Source organism: Amia ocellicauda, chromosome 9 (assembly GCF_036373705.1).
Source record: "Amia ocellicauda isolate fAmiCal2 chromosome 9, fAmiCal2.hap1, whole genome shotgun sequence".
Lineage (NCBI taxonomy): Eukaryota > Metazoa > Chordata > Actinopteri > Amiiformes > Amiidae > Amia > Amia ocellicauda.
The window spans coordinates 416,138-433,565 of NC_089858.1; the positions used below are offsets into that span (position 1 = coordinate 416,138).

Consider the following 17,428-nt stretch of genomic DNA (forward strand, 5'->3'; position numbering starts at 1 on the left):
GTAATTGTAGTTACACAATTTCAACGTGAAAGTCATGCATAACTTTAGAATCCAGTCAGCTCTTTCATTTGGACTCACGGTATCTGGAAATGCGGCCCATTTGAAAGCCATTATTTCATCTGCCTTTGTTCTGAGCTTGACTGTTCTCATTCTGTCCTTTTCCTGCAGACGAGCCGAGCCTGTGCTACTACTACGATGGAGACGGGGTCTGCGAGGACTTCGAGAGGGAGTCCAGTGTGCGAGACTGTGGGCTCTACACTCCCAGCGGCTACTTGGACCAGTGGGCCACTTCTGTCGAGGTGTCCCACGAGGACAGGGTCCACTGCCCTGCCGATGTGGTTGTCGGGTATCCAGCAGCAACCAAAGTAAGATCGGGATTTCGGAGATTGCTTTAAACGGTTCCCTGCTGTGAAGTAACACAATGGGGCGGTCGTGTACTCCCCGGCCCCACACAGGCGTCCCCTCGCCAGCTCCTCTTGTGCCACGAACACTGTGCCCAGCCTTGGTGAAAACAGTAACACACTGCCAGTTCCTAACAGCGATGTAGAAACAGCTACAGTGAGAACAAATGAGCTCTTGATTTAACCCTGCTCTGTTTATTAAGCGCTTATTTGAATCCTTGTCTGTTAGGCCAGTATTGGATCTCTGATAGCAGCGCTCTGCGCTCTGATGGGTGCTGCGTGTATCTGGCCAGTTGCCTGAACACATTACATTAATGTTCCACTGTGGTTCCCTCTCCAGTTGGGAACCATCTGTATTAAAAAGAAAAAACAGAAAGAAAAACACACACTTATCATTTCACATTCATTCTGCTTACCTCTATCAATCTCCTAACTTGATATCTGTTGTATATAGTGTACATCTGATATTATATATGATTATTATTATTTTTGAACTGCCAACACTGTCATATTAGAACTGAGCAGGAAAGCTTGCTGGTTATTCATTTGATCTGTATATAAAACAGTGAGGAACTGTACTGGATAAAATGGGAATCTTATTTTCACAAAATGCCACTCTAAGACAAAGAGTGTTTTGACAATGTCAGCCTTTGTAAATCATAAATAAGGCAATAGGTGTGTATGGACTGGATGCCTCCCTGGGATTCATTGTATGGCTTTTGTCAGATGACAAAGCTTATGCCACCCAGTGTGTGTGTTTGTAGGTAATCTTTGTGTGCTGGAAGCACGAGGCAGAAGGGAAGGATTGTCTCAAAAAGATTTGGTTGAGCATATCTTCCAACAAAGAGAGACATGAATGAGAAGCCAATAGGAATAAAGAGTGTTTTTAGGAAGATCTCTGCCGAATGGTTAGCTATGCTGCTGATTTGATTTATTTATTATTTCATAGTTTTTCTAACCCTTCTCTCCCCAGGTGCCTCACCGATTCTATTTCTGAAAGCTACATGTGCACTTAAACTGAGTACACCACTGAATTAATCATGCCCTACCAGTATCCATACCCAGCGCGAACAGCGTGGCTTCTGACCCAAAGATTTATAGGCTGGCGAAGAAACAAAACAACGCAGACCACCCGAGCGTGGTGCAGTGGGGGGGGGGCGCTCGTTCCCATCACCTGTCAGAGGAGAGAGCTGTCACTTCGTTCATGCTTTACGCACAGCGACGATTATGTAGCTCGAGATCCTGAGTGATATGAGACTTTCTTGCATCTCCAGAATTCAGTTCACGACAAATGCTAATTTTACATAACTCAGAGTATCTGTTTCCATCTCACCTTCACCTCAGAAACCTGAGAGAGATCTGTTCTCCTCGTCAGTGTTTCTGTGCTGTCTCCTCCACACCAGGGCAGGATGGCTATGGCACACGGAGACACTGCTGTGCCCGGTGAAGCCATGTGTGCTGTCATGCACCTTAACTCTGAGCACATGGACATTGTGCCAAGAGGGAAACCCCACATGGTTTAGGAGATGGAGGGGAGGTCTGACGCATTATTTGTTGTGTTGCAACGCACACGCGTGTGGACCAGATGGCAGCGAGGGACTCATGCTGATTGTGGTGGGGGGCTGACACACGATGACCTGGCTTGATCGTGAGGCAGTAAAAGATCAGAGCAGCCTCACAGGGGACAGTGTGGCCCCTGTGTGTGGCGTGCTGTGGGAGTTGAGTTGAGATGAGACCTCCTAGCCAAAACAGGCATTGGAAGCGGTTACTCGTGTGTTACTGTCCTGTTCTGGCACAGAGAGACTGAAAATAAACATGCATTGCTGTACCAAGAATCGCTTGATCAAATATAGTACTCTTATGTGAACATAATTAGGGTGTATTCAGTATTCTCTTCTTGAATATTTGATCCTGGTATAAGAATGTATGTTGAGAACATGCTAGAGTGAATCTGAATGGACATTGAATAATAAGGATGCCGGAAGGATTTGTTGGTGTTTGAAATCGTGTGAATAAAAAGCAAAACAAACAATCCCAGTGTGTTAAACCACTAATCTGCGAAACTGCTGCGTTAAACAACCAGTCATTAGTGTCAAAAAGCATAACAGTTGTCCATCAGGAAGGGTATAAGTGCCTTTTTATTTCCTTTGAATGGTGTAAAATGCATTGGAGGTGAAACGGAGACCCCAGGCCCTCGGTTGGGAGCGGTATTGTGCGTGGAGGCGCACGGCACAGGCACACGGCATGTTGTTTTGTATCTGTGGATCTATTAATATCCATTTCGCCTGTTCTAATTATATAACGAAAAGAAAGGTCACAAAACCATTACCCCTCTTTTGACCCATTTCCTGCACAATGTTTCAGCTCCAGTTCAATTGGATGGCAGCTGGAAGCATCCATGCCTGTTGTGAAATGTCCGAGGCTGTAATGCAGCACATTTCACACATGAAATTCTCTCAGGTGACTCCAGCAGTATCGCCTTGCTTTGCCTTCTGTGCCCCCTGGCTGGAGCCCATTGACTAGGAGAGGAAGTGAGCGGAGCTCCCCTCCTGACTGCCGTGTTGTGTAGCTCCTCGCTGTGAATGGAAATGAAAGGCTTTGTGTAGCTGCTCTTCTGCTCATGTCATGCAGGCTTACATCATGTGAGGGTGACACATTGGAAAGTCAAGATGCAATGCCACTGCCACCTGTCTCCAGATAATTATAGCAGATATGTCATGGCCCAGGCCTTCTGGCACGGGGATGGGTAGGCAGGCCTGTTTGTGTTCAAAGTGTGCGGCTTTCTGCTGGCGTAGCGCGTGCGTAAGCGTCTGCTACCTGGATGAGAGGCTTCATTTATACGAGACCGCCTCATTGTCACCCCGTAACCATGAATAGCCAGACATGATCGGCATCCCTGAGCTCCAGTCAGACTGAGCCAGTGCCGCGATGTCGAAATGCCCTGCTCGCGGGGGCTGTGTGGAGATGAGTGAGGATCGGCTGTGAAAGCATCGGGGGGCGAGGAAACGGGAACTTTTCCCTTTTTTTTTTAAATAGGAGTTGGCAGTTTTTGTGAATGGAGGGTGATGTTGGGGGGGTGTAGTGTTCAGCTTCAGTTCATAGAGAATTCTGTGACCAGTTTCTCAAGACTAATTGGCAGTTGCAATTTGTGCTGCGGAGTCTCATTCCAAAACATCATAAAGCACCGCGGCGAACTGAGCTGTGTTGTACAATTAGACAGCAGCAGTAATGAATCGAAAAATAACGACTTGTCTTCTGTTCCTTTGATGTTCATTCATTCTGCGCACATCCTTGATTGTCTGTGACAGAACTGGAGAGGGAACACACAGTGATTGTTGGGAGACCGAGGTCCCGGTAAACAGAATTCAGAATCTGTGGATGAAGTCAGGCCCTGTATTTTATCTGTAATAATCATTTCAGTATTCTTGAAAACAGATTACTTTAAATTCTGCATCAGGTCAATATTGTTGGAGCAACCTTTATCTTTCTGGGTGGATTAAAACAGCTGATGTATAGTTATAGAAAAGAGAGTAAAACAAATCTTTATGTAGAAAATGTGTAATAATACTTAGAAAATGTAGTGTTTTTAATTATAGGATTTACAAGGCTTGTAATGTATTGTTTTTTAAAGTAGTTGTAGATCGGACTTGTTTGTCCAGCACATCCCACAGATGCTCGATTGGATTGAGAACTGGGGAATTTGGAGGCCAAGTCAACACCTTGAACTCGTGATTCATTAGACCAGGCCACCTTCTTCCATTGCTCCGTGGTCCAGTTCTGATGTTCACGTGCCCATTGTAGGTGCTTTCGGCAGTGGACAGGGGTCAGCATGGGCACCCTGACTGGTCTGCGGCTACGCAGCCAAATGGCAGATCGGTGTATATATCTAAGCTCAATCATAATGCCAGCTACATATGCTGAGATTAGTTATGTATTCGTACGTGAAGGTGAGGCGATTAGACCCAGTGATGTCTGCCTGAGCTCGATGGAAGCCAGGGCATGTTTGCAGTATTGGATGTGCACCTGCTCCATGTCAAGTCAAGTCTCTTTGTCTTGTTCGTTCATGGCACATTGCGTTTTCCATGTGATCACAATTTTTCATCTTATAAAAGACATTCGACATCGTCACTGTAAAGACAAAATGTCACGTGACTGCTGTGCATTTGCTCAAAGAAATGCTCTCTTCCTGCAGAGGAATTGAGTGTCAGAGCACTTTACGCCTCCTAGAGCCTCCTAGAGTGCATGTGTCGAGAACTGAACTGTATTTTAGCAGTGAAGTTAAAATTTAAAACCAGGTGTTCACATGTGGATTAACTAGTAACTTTACTTTTTTAGTTGTACATGTGCTTAAATTTGTTTCCTTCTTTTTTTTCCTTTCTTTCCTTGAAATGCACTTTGTTTATATCTCACTTAAGCAGCCTTTTTGTTTTTAGGGTGTTGAAAAGACTTTCTTGTCCCAGAAATAGAAAAAATACAAAACAGCAGAGTTGAGTCGTACTGTTCAATATTGTGACAGCCAAGGCACATTAAAGCCCTCAGTTTCAAAGCCTGCCCCCTAAGTAACATTTCTATCCCTGTTTACTTATGGTAATTGTGGCCTTTTCTTTTAATGGTACCCTGAAAGGGAGGCTTGTTCCCGTGTTTCTGGGGCTGCTGAAAGACGGGGGGCCCCTGTACGTGCAGCGCGTGCTTGAATAGCCCAGACTGATCCCTGTGTGTTTAGCAAGTACTGCTTGTTGTCAGGCTGTGGTTGAGATCTCCTGACACCTGAAAGTTTCGGGTGTTGTGCGGGAGGGGTGGTAGTGCTGCAATGACATAATGACAGCCCCTGCGTTGCTTCATGTCACAAAGGTCGTGTGCTGGACTCCAGGATCTCCTTCATCCTCTGAATACGTAACCAGAGGATGTGACAGTTGTAAGGTCTGTCCAAGGCAGCTTCTGTCACATGGGACGTGTTGCTCCTCCGATACATAGAAACGTGCATTTGTTATGAAACTGCGTATCTAAGGACTGCACCCAAAATCCTTACTTTACCTTAAATTGAAAGATTATAGGCCTAAGCCATTATTTGGTGGACAAAGGCACTATTTTTAGGAGGATTAAACTATATATTTTATATTCTCCATTAAAAGTTTCTTTGCCGTTTTGCTGTGTCCTCTATTCTGTTGTACATCTAGTAGCGCTACGAGAGATTTCCTCCTGCAGACGGTTGTAAATTATAGCAGCTTTCAACACTCTTTGCATATCATCATTGCAGTGGAATTAATGTCTCTCTTTGGTTAAACAATATGAATTCCATGTGCTTTGTTCTTTGAAATGTCCGCCATATCTGCTACCAACTTATATACATGATGTATTAAAAATCCTGCTCTTCTGTGGTTTGCATTTTTCAAAGCCTGCTACATTCCACATATATAATTAAATCTTCCTGCGTATACATTACAGACATTCAAAAATGTCTGTTCCTATTGTGTACATTAGTTGGTTATTTAGAAACATTGTAAAGATGAAGCCCACATGACACATGACTCCAGGACCTGTCCCTCCCTCTGTCTCTGTCTGTCCCTCTCTCTGTTTCTGTCTGTCCCTCTGTCTTGCTGTCTCTGTCTATCTCTCTGTCTCTCCCTCTTTCTCTATCTCTCTGTCTCACTGTCTCTGTCTATCTGTCCCTCCCTCTGTCTCTGTCTGTCCCTCCCTCTGTCTCGCTGTCTCTATCTCTCTGTCTCTGTCTGTCCCTCCCTCTGTCTCTGTCTATCTCTCTGTCTGTCTCTCCCTCTTTCTCTGTCCATGTATCTGTCTGTCTCACTGTCTCTGTCTGCCTTCTATATATATATATATATATATATACTTTCCCTGAAGCACAATTATTTAAAAAAGATACATTGTGATCAGTCTCTGTAATATTTGCTTCTGAAGACCGAAGTGTCTTTGTTAATCTGAGATGAAAATGGGAAACTCCCATCTTGAGAGAAAGCTGATCCTGGAGTTATGCCTATTTAATAACATTTTTTAAATTTGTTTAACCGTTTCCTGATATTTTTCAATAATTTGATTGTATTAGTTAGTAATCTGTTTGTAATGCCTCTTGGCAGAGAAGCAGAAGCACGTGGATGTTGTGACGAGCATCTTTTTTGACAGCTGCTCAGGAAGTGGCTCTTTCTTTCAGATGTTCAGCATTAATTGTATTGAACATCTCAGTGCTTTTAATGCACAGATTTGACTATACAAGAACATAGAGACTGTAATAATAACCATATAATAGCGGTAAAGGAGCAGGAGATGTGTGTGTTTGGGTGCTTGCCCAATCAAGGAACTATCTGGATGTAGCACGATGTTAGAGGAGCCAGTCATGTTAAAGAACAACAGGTTATTATGGGCTATCAAAACTGCATGGTAACGATTATCCAGACTATCTTCTCAGCTCTCACAAAGATGTGTGTCTTACCTGTAAATCCAGGATGATTTGGGCTAACTGAAATATAAATCCAAAACCAAACCAGCAAGTGCCAAAACAAATTAGTATATATAATTGTATATTTACATGATGATATATAATATTATACTGTATGGTTTTTAATATACAGTGAGGGAAAAAAGTATTTGATCCCCTGCTGATTTTGTACGTTTGCCCACTGACAAAGAAATGATCAGTCTATAATTTTAATGGTAGGTGTATTTTAACAGTGAGATACAGAATAACAACAAAAAAATCCAGAAAAACACATTTCAAAAAAGTTATAAATTGATCTGCATGTTAATAAGGGAAATAAGTATTTGATCCCCTATCAATCAGCAAGATTTCTGTCTCCCAGGTGTCTTTTTTACAGGTAACTAGCTGAGATTAGGAGCACTCTCTTAAAGGGAGTGCTCCTAATCTCAGCTCGTTACCTGTATAAAAGACACCTGTCCACAGAAGCAATCAATCAATCAATCAGATTCCAAACTCTCCACCATGGCCAAGACCAAAGAGCTGTCCAAGGACGTCTGGGACCAGATTGTAGACCTACACAAGGCTGGAATGGGCTACAAGACCATCGCCAAGCGCCTTGGTGGGAAGGTGACAACAGTTGGTGCGATTATTCGCAAATGGAAGAACGGTGAGGAATCAGCCCAGAACTACACGGGAGGATCTTATTAATGATCTCAAGGCAGCTGGGACCATAGTCACCAAGAAAACAATTGGTAACACCCTACGCCGTGAAGGACTGAAATCCTGCAGCGCCCGCAAGGTCCCCCTGCTCAAGAAAGCACATGTACAGGCCCGTCTGAAGTTTGCCAATGAACATCTGAATGATTCAGAGGAGAACTGGGAGAAAGGGTTGTGGTCAGATGAGACCAAAATCGAGCTCTTTGGCATCAACTCAACTCGCCATGTTTGGAGGAGGAGGAATGACCCCAAGAACACCATCCCCACCGTCAAACATGGAGGTGGAAACATTATGCTTTGGGGGTGTTTTTCTGCTAAGGGGACAGGACAACTGCACCGCATCAAAGGGATGATGGACGGGGCCATTTACCTTCAAATCTTGGGTGAGAACCTCCTTCTCTCAGCCAGGGCATTGAAAATTGGTCGTGGATGGGTATTCCAGCATGACAATGACCCAAAACACACAGCCAAGGCAACAAAGGAGTGGCTCAAGAAGAAGCACATTAAGGTCCTGGAGTGGCCTAGCCAGTCTCCAGACCTTAATCCCATAGAAAATCTGTGGAGGGAGCTGAAGGTTCGAGTTGCCAAACGTCAGCCTCGAAACCTTAATGACTTGGAGAGGATCTGCAAAGAGGAGTGGGACAAAATCCCTCCTGAGATGTGTGCAAACCTGGTGGCCAACTACAAGAAACATCTGACCTCTGTGATTGCCAAAAGGGTTTTGCCACCAAGTACTAAGTCGAAGGGGTCAAATACTTATTTCCCTCATTAACATGCAAATCAATTTATAACTTTTTTGAAATGCGTTTTTCTGGATTTTTTTGTTGTTATTCTGTCTCTCACTGTTAAAATACACCTACCATTAAAATTATAGACTGATCATTTCTTTGTCAGTGGGCAAACGTACAAAATCAGCAGGGGATCAAATACTTTTTTCCCTCACTGTAGTAGTTATATTTCATATTGTTTTGCTCATATTCACTTTGAGTGCCATTCAGAGAAGACTAAACCAAAACAGGCCTCTAGTCGCTGGGATGCAGATGAGAAGGTTTACCAGCCAGCGCAGTCTGAGCCTCTTCACTCCACAGCATGTTCTTCACAGCAGTGACTCCTGGGATCGAGGTGACGGATCTCAGCTGATGTTACCAGATTGAAATGATATTTGTAATGCCCAACATTACTCTTATGTTCGCTTTTTTCAGCCTGAATCAGTTTTGAAACAGATGATGTTGGCAGGATATATTACATTGTTATTCATTCAAAGAGTCAGTTCTAAAAACCATCCAATGAGGACTAAAACTCAGTTGTTGTCATCCTCAGTGATACATGGGAAACACAGTCAGTTCTTGTTGGTTGATTTCATTGTTGAGAATGAATTAGGCCTTTGTCCTGGGCAGTACTTTTTCATTGAGAAGCAGAACACAATATTTCAACACACTGTCACTTAATTTTACTATGTGCATGTGTTTACTGTGCTCTCGATGTGTTTGCCATGCTTCCTCTCTATGCGGTGCCTTGTTTTGTATGTGGTACACCACTGCAAATGTTTTCTAAGTGAATAGTTAGTTATTATCACGGACAATGGCCTTGTTTTTAAATTCTCAACATTTTTCTGCTGCCATTCCAACCAGATTTAATTGCACAGTATGCTATGCCTCGCCTGGGCTTTTCTATTATTGTCAGCAAATCAATTATAACAGGTTCTTCTCTGGTCATTACAATGATATGTTCTTCTTATACATGAAAGGCCAGCCATAAGTCCTGTGCTGACCAGGACTGCAGCTTTTTCTGAAAATATTCTGCACTTTAAAAACATATTGTTGAATCGCCAAAATTCATACATATCATATTCTATCCATATATATATATATATATATAGTAATTTTACCATGAAACCTTCAATCTGAGCCTCTTCTAAGAAGATTTAAGTTGAAGAGAAGTCACTACAGATATTGATAAATGTGTATTTCACAGACACTGATTTCAATCCTTTTAACTCCCTATAGCAAAGAATGTTTGCCTGTGTCTATATTTACAAGTGTACATATATAACAGTAGTAATATATTTGTTGCAATAAACAACTTACAGTTCACCAAAATGTAATGTAAACTGTGTGGGAGATGATTCTCAGATCATATTGTATGGATTAATTTTGATTGCCCCACCGTTGGATATTATTGAAAACTTGAATGGTGTGGCAGTTATGGGTCCTTTTTTAGGGGGAGAATTAATTACAAGAATAATGATCTTTTTCATAGTTTGCAGGCTTGCCTTAAGAGCAAAGGAGCAAGTTCTTGAAGAAAGATGAGTCTCAACATGACGCTCTGTAGCAGAGGCACTCTGTCAGATCACCCAGGCTCAGTCAGAAGGGTCTCGGCCCTGGCATACATTGACAGCTTGAGAGGACAATCTGCCAGTCATAAAATTGAGCAGATCTTCTACTCAGCTGTTTTAAAGGATCATCCTTCTAGTGTTACTGTTCTAACTAAACATAAGTCAAAATTCAACTCGTTGCCTGCTAGATTGATGTGCCTTTGTATCAACAAATCATCCTTCACTTCCCAGTGTGTCATTTCAAATGAGCTAAATGTATAACTCATCTACTTGTTGCTCTGACCACATACATACAGTGAGGGAAAAAAGTATTTGATCCCCTGCTGATTTTGTACGTTTGCCCACTGACAAAGAAATGATCAGTCTATAATTTTAATGGTAGGTGTATTTTAACAGTGAGAGACAGAATAACAGCAAAAAAATCCAGAAAAACGCATTTCAAAAAAGTTATAAACTGATTTGCATTTAATGAGGGAAATAAGTATTTGATCCCCTATCAATCAGCAAGATTTCTGGCTCCCAGGTGTCTTTTATACAGGTAACGAGCTGAGATTAGGAGCACTCTCTTAAAGGGAGTGCTCCTAATCTCAGCTCGTTACCTGTATAAAAGACACCTGTCCACAGAAGCAATCAATCAATCAGATTCCAAACTCTCCACCATGGCCAAGACCAAAGAGCTGTCCAAGGATGTCAGGGACAAGATTGTAGACCTACACAAGGCTGGAATGGGCTACAAGATCATCGCCAAGCAGCTTGGTGAGAAGGTGACAACAGTTGGTGCGATTATTCGCAAATGGAAGAAACACAAAATAACTGTCAGTCTCCCTCGGTCTGGGGCTCCATGCAAGATCTCACCTCATGGAGTTTCAATGATCATGAGAACGGTGAGGAATCAGCCCAGAACTACACGGGAGGATCTTGTTAATGATCTCAAGGCAGCTGGGACCATAGTCACCAAGAAAACAATTGGTAACACACTACGCCGTGAAGGACTGAAATCCTGCAGCGCCCGCAAGGTCCCCCTCCTTAAGAAAGCACATGTACAGGCCCGTCTGAAGTTTGCCAATGAACATCTGAATGATTCAGAGGAGAACTGGGTGAAAGTGTTGTGGTCAGATGAGACCAAAATCGAGCTCTTTGGCATCAACTCAACTCGCCATGTTTGGAGGAGGAGGAATGACCCCAAGAACACCATCCCCACCGTCAAACATGGAGGTGGAAACAATATGCTTTGGGGGTGTTTTTCTGCTAAGGGGACAGGACAACTGCACCACATCAAAGGGACGATGGACGGGGCCATGTACCGTCAAATCTTGGGTGAAAACCTCCTTCCCTCAGCCAGGGCATTGAAAATGGGTCGTGGATTGGTATTCCAGCATGACAATGACCCAAAACACACAGCCAAGGCAACAAAGGCGTGGCTCAAGAAGAAGCACATTAAGGTCCTGGAGTGGCCTAGCCAGTCTCCAGACCTTAATCCCATAGAAAATCTGTGGAGGGAGCTGATGGTTCGAATTGCCAAACGTCAGCCTCGAAACCTTAATGACTTGGAGAGGATCTGCAAAGAGGAGTGGGACAAAATCCCTCCTGAGATATGTGCAAACCTGGTGGCCAGCTACAAGAAACGTCTGACCTCTGTGATTGCCAACAAGGGTTTTGCCACCAAGTACCAAGTCGAAGGGGCCAAATACTTATTTCCCTCATTAACATGCAAATCAATTCATAACTTTTTTGAAATGCGTTTTTCTGGATTTTTTTGTTGTTATTCTGTCTCTCACTGTTAAAATACACCTACCATTAAAATTATAGACTGATCATTTCAAAAAGACTGACATGTGGGGGGGGGGTGGGGGGGGTTGTCGAGTACACCACTTTGTCAGGATTGGTTAACACTGGAATATAAGGCTGTGTTTGATCCTGCAAAAGCTCTTTTATGTTTTTAGTTTTAAAATCTGTTAGACGCTGGACAACATATACCCTCTAAGGTAGTTTAAAACAACATTTTGGATACAAATCAAACAGGATGTCCTAGTTTAAGTTTGTTTAGTTTTAGTTGATTTTTTAAATCAGTGTTTTAAATGTGTGATGTGGTTCCAAGCCTATGCTAACAGCTGAAGACAAATACATATGCAGGCACTGTCCTGGATTCAAAAATACTCTTCTGAGTAAAACACCCATACACTAACATCAGGAATAAACAAACATGTGTCACAGCAACAGTGAGCAACAGCCACAAAGATCAAATCAACCAGCAATCAATTAAACAAGCATGCAAGAAAGAAGTAAAGGAGAAGTAAAGTAAAGAAGCCAGGATTAAAGCTCCTTATTTCCCTGACATATAAATTAAGTAATAGCCTTACACATCAGTATAGTATGTATTCGTTTTTTGGCTGATCATAAGGAGGAAGGGGTTTAAATATTGAACTGGGCATTGTTAAATTTATATAAAAAACAACAACCTACAAGGAAAGAGGGTCCATATAAAGGTGAGCCAGCAGAAGTGCTCATGGGTGTACGTTGCCCAGGCAATTTTTGAAGTCAGTGTAATAAAGAGCCCCAGAGATGTGAACCATTAATTAGGCAATGATGGCAGACAGAGAAGCAATCCATAAAGCACCCCTCACATGCTGCATGTAATTATTAGCACATGATGCACACTGTACTGCTACACACACAAAGGATATGCAGACACTTTCTTTGGAAGTGCACTGAAAAGTAAATTATCCTGAAGAGTGACATTTCAGTGATGCTGGAGCTTGAAATGATTACTGGCAGAAAAAGCACATTGCAAAAGAAGTAGAGCTGGTGAAAACATGGAAGCAATCATCCGGCCTGTTGTCACCAGTCCCAGTAGCATAGGGTCTGCAAACAAAGACCAACGCAGTAACGCGTGTCAATGTCCGAGAGAAGTGGAGTGTCTGTCATGATTTAATGCAATTGCACTTGTTATTGAACTTTTAGTCCATGACGTTATCATAGAGGAACACTGAGCTGGAAGAACTGCAGTGGACTGTTTATGGTGATTATTTGTGAATTGTTTCCCTTTCTGTTTTGCAAGAACAGCTGGTCCTGCCTCAGACCCTGTCCTTTTCAGATATTAATAACAGGTGTGACGTGTGAACGCAAACGCTGCTCACTTTCTTTTCCCCAAAAACCTCAGGACATTGGTGATCTGCAGCATCTGTGGTTCCCAGGTCATGTTTTGTTTCTAATAACATGGTGGGCAGAGAGAACCATTGAGGTGCTCTGCAGGGCTGGTGTTTGTGTGACTGTGGCTGTAAGACACACTAAGACCAGTCACAGTAAGCCTGTAGCTTTGCTCAACTTGACAGATTTATGGAAACTGATACTTAAGCCAGTGCTTGTAGTCGATTAAAGAGGCAGTATCTTCTGTGTGAACATTCATCTTTACATTCCAAAGAACCAAAGTGTGGAAAACTCGTTCCACTTCTTCTCTTTCCACTTCGCCACAGAAACATGAGAGCTTTAAAGCAGAAGCTCTGGCTGCAAGGTGTGATGAACAATTTAATGTATCTTTAAGCTCAAAAAAGGTGCTACCAGATGTGTCAAACTATAACAAGTGGGCCAAAAAGCCTTTTGCCACGTGAGGAGCGAAATTTGGCCTCACGTATCTGCAGCAAATCTCTTACAGATGCTAAGGCTTCTAGCTAAATGGATTTCTCGTTTATTTTAACTTGGGGGAAAAAAACACAAACAGCTGTTTGTTTTATGCATTAAAGAATATAAATAAACAAATATTTAAAGCATTGCCAATTAGAAACATCTTCCAGAGCAATCAGAATCCTGGAGTTCCACCCACAGGCAGCAGTCGTGATCTTCCTGAAACCTGTGATTTTGTAGCGCCTGGCTGCCAGGCACAGTGAGGCTGCAGGTCCGTGTCTTCACTGTGGCCGCTCTTACACACACACCACACAACAGTCTGCTATTTTGCTATCTATTTATGGATTTAGATGGAAAAGCAGCCATTGTGAAAATGAGGCTGTAATGATTGCTGTAAAGGGAACAATGCTGGTAATGTAAGCATTGCAACCAGAAAATGAGTCTCAACTTGTTATTAATTGTTGCTTAAGTTACTGAAGCAAGTGATGATCAAAGTTGTATTTGGAGAGAAGCAGGATCTCAGAGGAGTTTCCATTCCTCATCTTGTCATCTACATGATTCTTTCTATGACATCTGGATATGTACTGATCGGATGGTTGAAGGCATGAAACAGGCTTGATTATGGTATAATTCCCAGAATTGAGTTGTGTTGACCTGTGTCCACCAAGACAGACTTTCAATAGAAAGCTCTATCATGATTTTTAATATCCCTATTAATCCAGAGGAAGACAAATATGGGCAAGAAAAGTGTGGCATCTTTGAGAAAATAGGTTCCCACATTACAGTTGACCATCCCAGCAAAAAGGAATTGACATCTCAAATATCATTGACATGATTTTAATACTGTTGACACTGAGACAGTCATCAGCGCTGATGTTTTAGTGCAATACATGGATCTGATTGGACTGGGTGGGAACTATTTAAGTATTATTTTAAAGTGTATGTGAGATGCAACTAAACAGTTCTTTTGAATACTTTTTGACTTATTTCAACCTGGCTGGGTCTTTGGCTGCAGCAAGCAGTTATTCCTCTCATTCTTCTTATTAAGCTTGTTGTCATTTAGATTTAGAAACCTATGAAGTAGTTTTAAACATTTTGGTAAAACCTGCAGCCTGAACGGTATGTTTTGAGCTGGTTAAACCTCATTAAACCTGTTTCAATCAGACAGTTTCTCATGGATTCTGGAGCACCCATAGACTGGGGCAGAACCTGACAAGACCTTCCTCCTCCTCCTCCTCCTCCTCTTCCTCCACGTGATCCGCATCTTCAGTAATGCCCTGCTTCATGCCTTCCTACTCCTCCTCCTCGCGCTCTTTGATAGCCAAGCGAACCACGCGGGGGGCCTCCAGCCACTGTCCCATTAGCTGTGTTCTCCAGCACAACAACTCAATTGGCATTTAACTGTGTTTACTTTTATCTTAAGTGGCACTTACAAACAAACGTGTGTTTGCAGAGCGAGTTGCCAGCACACTGGATGAGCGTCACTTCCAGATGGTCTAAATTACATCTCAATAGTAATTTGCAGGCTCACCCAATTACAGTGCTTTAGTAGTGAGCGCTTCAGGTAATTTTCTTGTAATTAACTTAAAAACATTTTGAATTCAGCAGCGAGTGAGGCAGGGGGGTGTTTTCATTCAAACATGAGGAACTGGTGTTCGTTTTTGCTCCCAGCTGAGCCTTAAGTGAAAAATTGCTCTAGTGACATTACACAATAGGAAGTCTGCAATCATCTAGACTAGTACTTTAATGTTGCTACTAAGGCAATAAACCACCACAGAGTACAATAAAATGTAATCTAACTTTTTCATTTGCTTGACTTTTTGCTCCTTTAGTCACCAACATGAAGCCCTGATGGGTGTTTTCTTGGTGTCTGTACTGAGTCATGCTCCCGGACACGTCACTCGGTAATTAGGAAACATCTCACCTTGAAACACATCGTACAGTGTCAATGGCGATCTGATCTTGTTTTGTATAGGTCAGTGGTCCGCAAAGTCGGGCCCGCCGGGGGGAAAAGCACCAGAAGATTTGAATTCTCAAAAAAAATAAAAAAATGAATTCCAATAATGCACTGCAACAATGAAACAAAAAACAGTTGTCAGAAACTCTCACGCACAAACGTGCAGCGCAGTGACGGTTCAAGCTGACAGTTTCAGAATGACGTGTCTGTGGAACAGGCGCTCGAGTCCAGCACAATTACTCACTTTTGTTTGCAGTTACCAAAAATAAAAATACAGCTGATGGCGTCCGCAAGCACATATGTATGCAGAGATGCTGTCCTTTTATTTTGCCAAAGTGCCTTATTGGTCCCAACCACACTTTAACAATAGTTATGGATTGCATATAGATAGAAGTATATAGATATCAATATATATGCTATTTCTTCTGTTTTAACTAGATACATATACAATTCAAATGTATATAAGTCACTACGTTTTAATAGTTATCTGCTCAGAATTCCACTGAACTCTTCAGGATTGTTCATTTGAAGCAGAATATAAAACAAAAACAAAAGTTCAAGGATTAAAATCTCTTCTGTAAATATAAATTGAGGAAAAAGTTATTTACTGGTGATTTTGAAAGGAGACAGTACAGGATATACTAAGATCAATGTGTTAGGGTCGCCTGCTGCAGTTTTCTGTTGGCAGTTTGAGTAAATTAGAAATCATTTATCTTATTTTTTATATTGTGTTACCCTATTCCCCATTTTGAATTTGGCCAATGATACAATACACTGTTGAAACAGAAGTCCGTTAAACAAAAAAACATTAAAGGATACATCTAATCCCTAAACCAGGCTGCTTTCATATGGCGGCGGCTGATTTCTGACAGCAAATATGTGTCCGTGTGCCACACATTCACACCAAGGATGAGCTTTTTCACTGTTCGTCAAAATAGCAGGATAGGAGCTCTCCCGAAGCACTCGGTCTTTTCTAATGTGTTGTTTAAACAGGATACGCTGCCGAGGTCTATCCTGCCTGGCCTTTGAAATGATCCCTCCTTGTTGACAACTGCCGTATGTTATTTCTGTCTCAATGAAAATGTACATCTCAGCCCCAAAACCTACCGGCTGATGAAAGGTGACAATCCAGCATGTTTGCCACACTTGCTTTAATGCAGGATGCTTCCTCTCCAAGATGGAGTAGTCCTTTGGTGCGCTGCAGTGCGCAAGGCTGCATGGCTCCAGCCAGAGGCCTGCGGACTGCTAGGCTCTGAGAGGAGCGCAGACTCCTTCGTTAACGTCCTGGAAATCTGATTAAGCAATTGTAACTTTAACACATTTATGGAGTAGATTTATTTACCACATAAAGATATAGATATTTTACATGTACACTGCAATAGATATAAATATTCCAACAACTTGATCCTGAATTGAATGTGAAAAGTCTGTTTTAGTAACATACAGTGAGGGAAAAAAGTATTTTATCCCCTGCTGATTTTGTACGTTTGCCCACTGACAAAGAAATGATCAGTCTATAATTTTAATGGTAGGTGTATTTTAACAGTGAGAGATAGAATAACAACAAAAAAATCCAGAAAAACTAATTTCAAAAAAGTCATACATTGATTTGCATGTTAATGAGGGAAATAAGTATTTGATCCCCTATCAATCAGCAAGATTTCTGGCTCCCAGGTGTCTTTTATACAGGTAACGAGCTGAGATTAGGAGCACTCTCTTAAAGGGAGTGCTCCTAATCTCAGCTCGTTACCTGTATAAAAGACACCTGTCCACAGAAGCAATCAATCAATTAGATTCCAAACTCTCCACCATGGCCAAGAGCTGTCCAAGGATGTCAGGGACAAGATTGTAGACCTACACAAGGCTGGAATGGGCTACAAGATCATCGCCAAGCAGCTTGGTGAGAAGGTGACAACAGTTGGTGCGATTATTCGCAAATGGAAGAAACACAAAATAACTGTCAGTCT

The 17,428-nt window shown here is 42.2% G+C and overlaps 1 protein-coding gene across 1 annotated transcript in view; it reads left to right on the top strand.

The window, feature by feature from the left end:
* Nucleotides 1-17,428, top strand: part of pappaa (pregnancy-associated plasma protein A, pappalysin 1a) — a 168,395-nt gene that overhangs the window by 76,492 nt on the left and 74,475 nt on the right. The window contains exon 10 of the mRNA XM_066712607.1: nt 169-365. Coding sequence (XP_066568704.1) covers nt 169-365 — 197 coding nt within the window. The remainder of the gene's footprint in view (nt 1-168; nt 366-17,428) is intronic.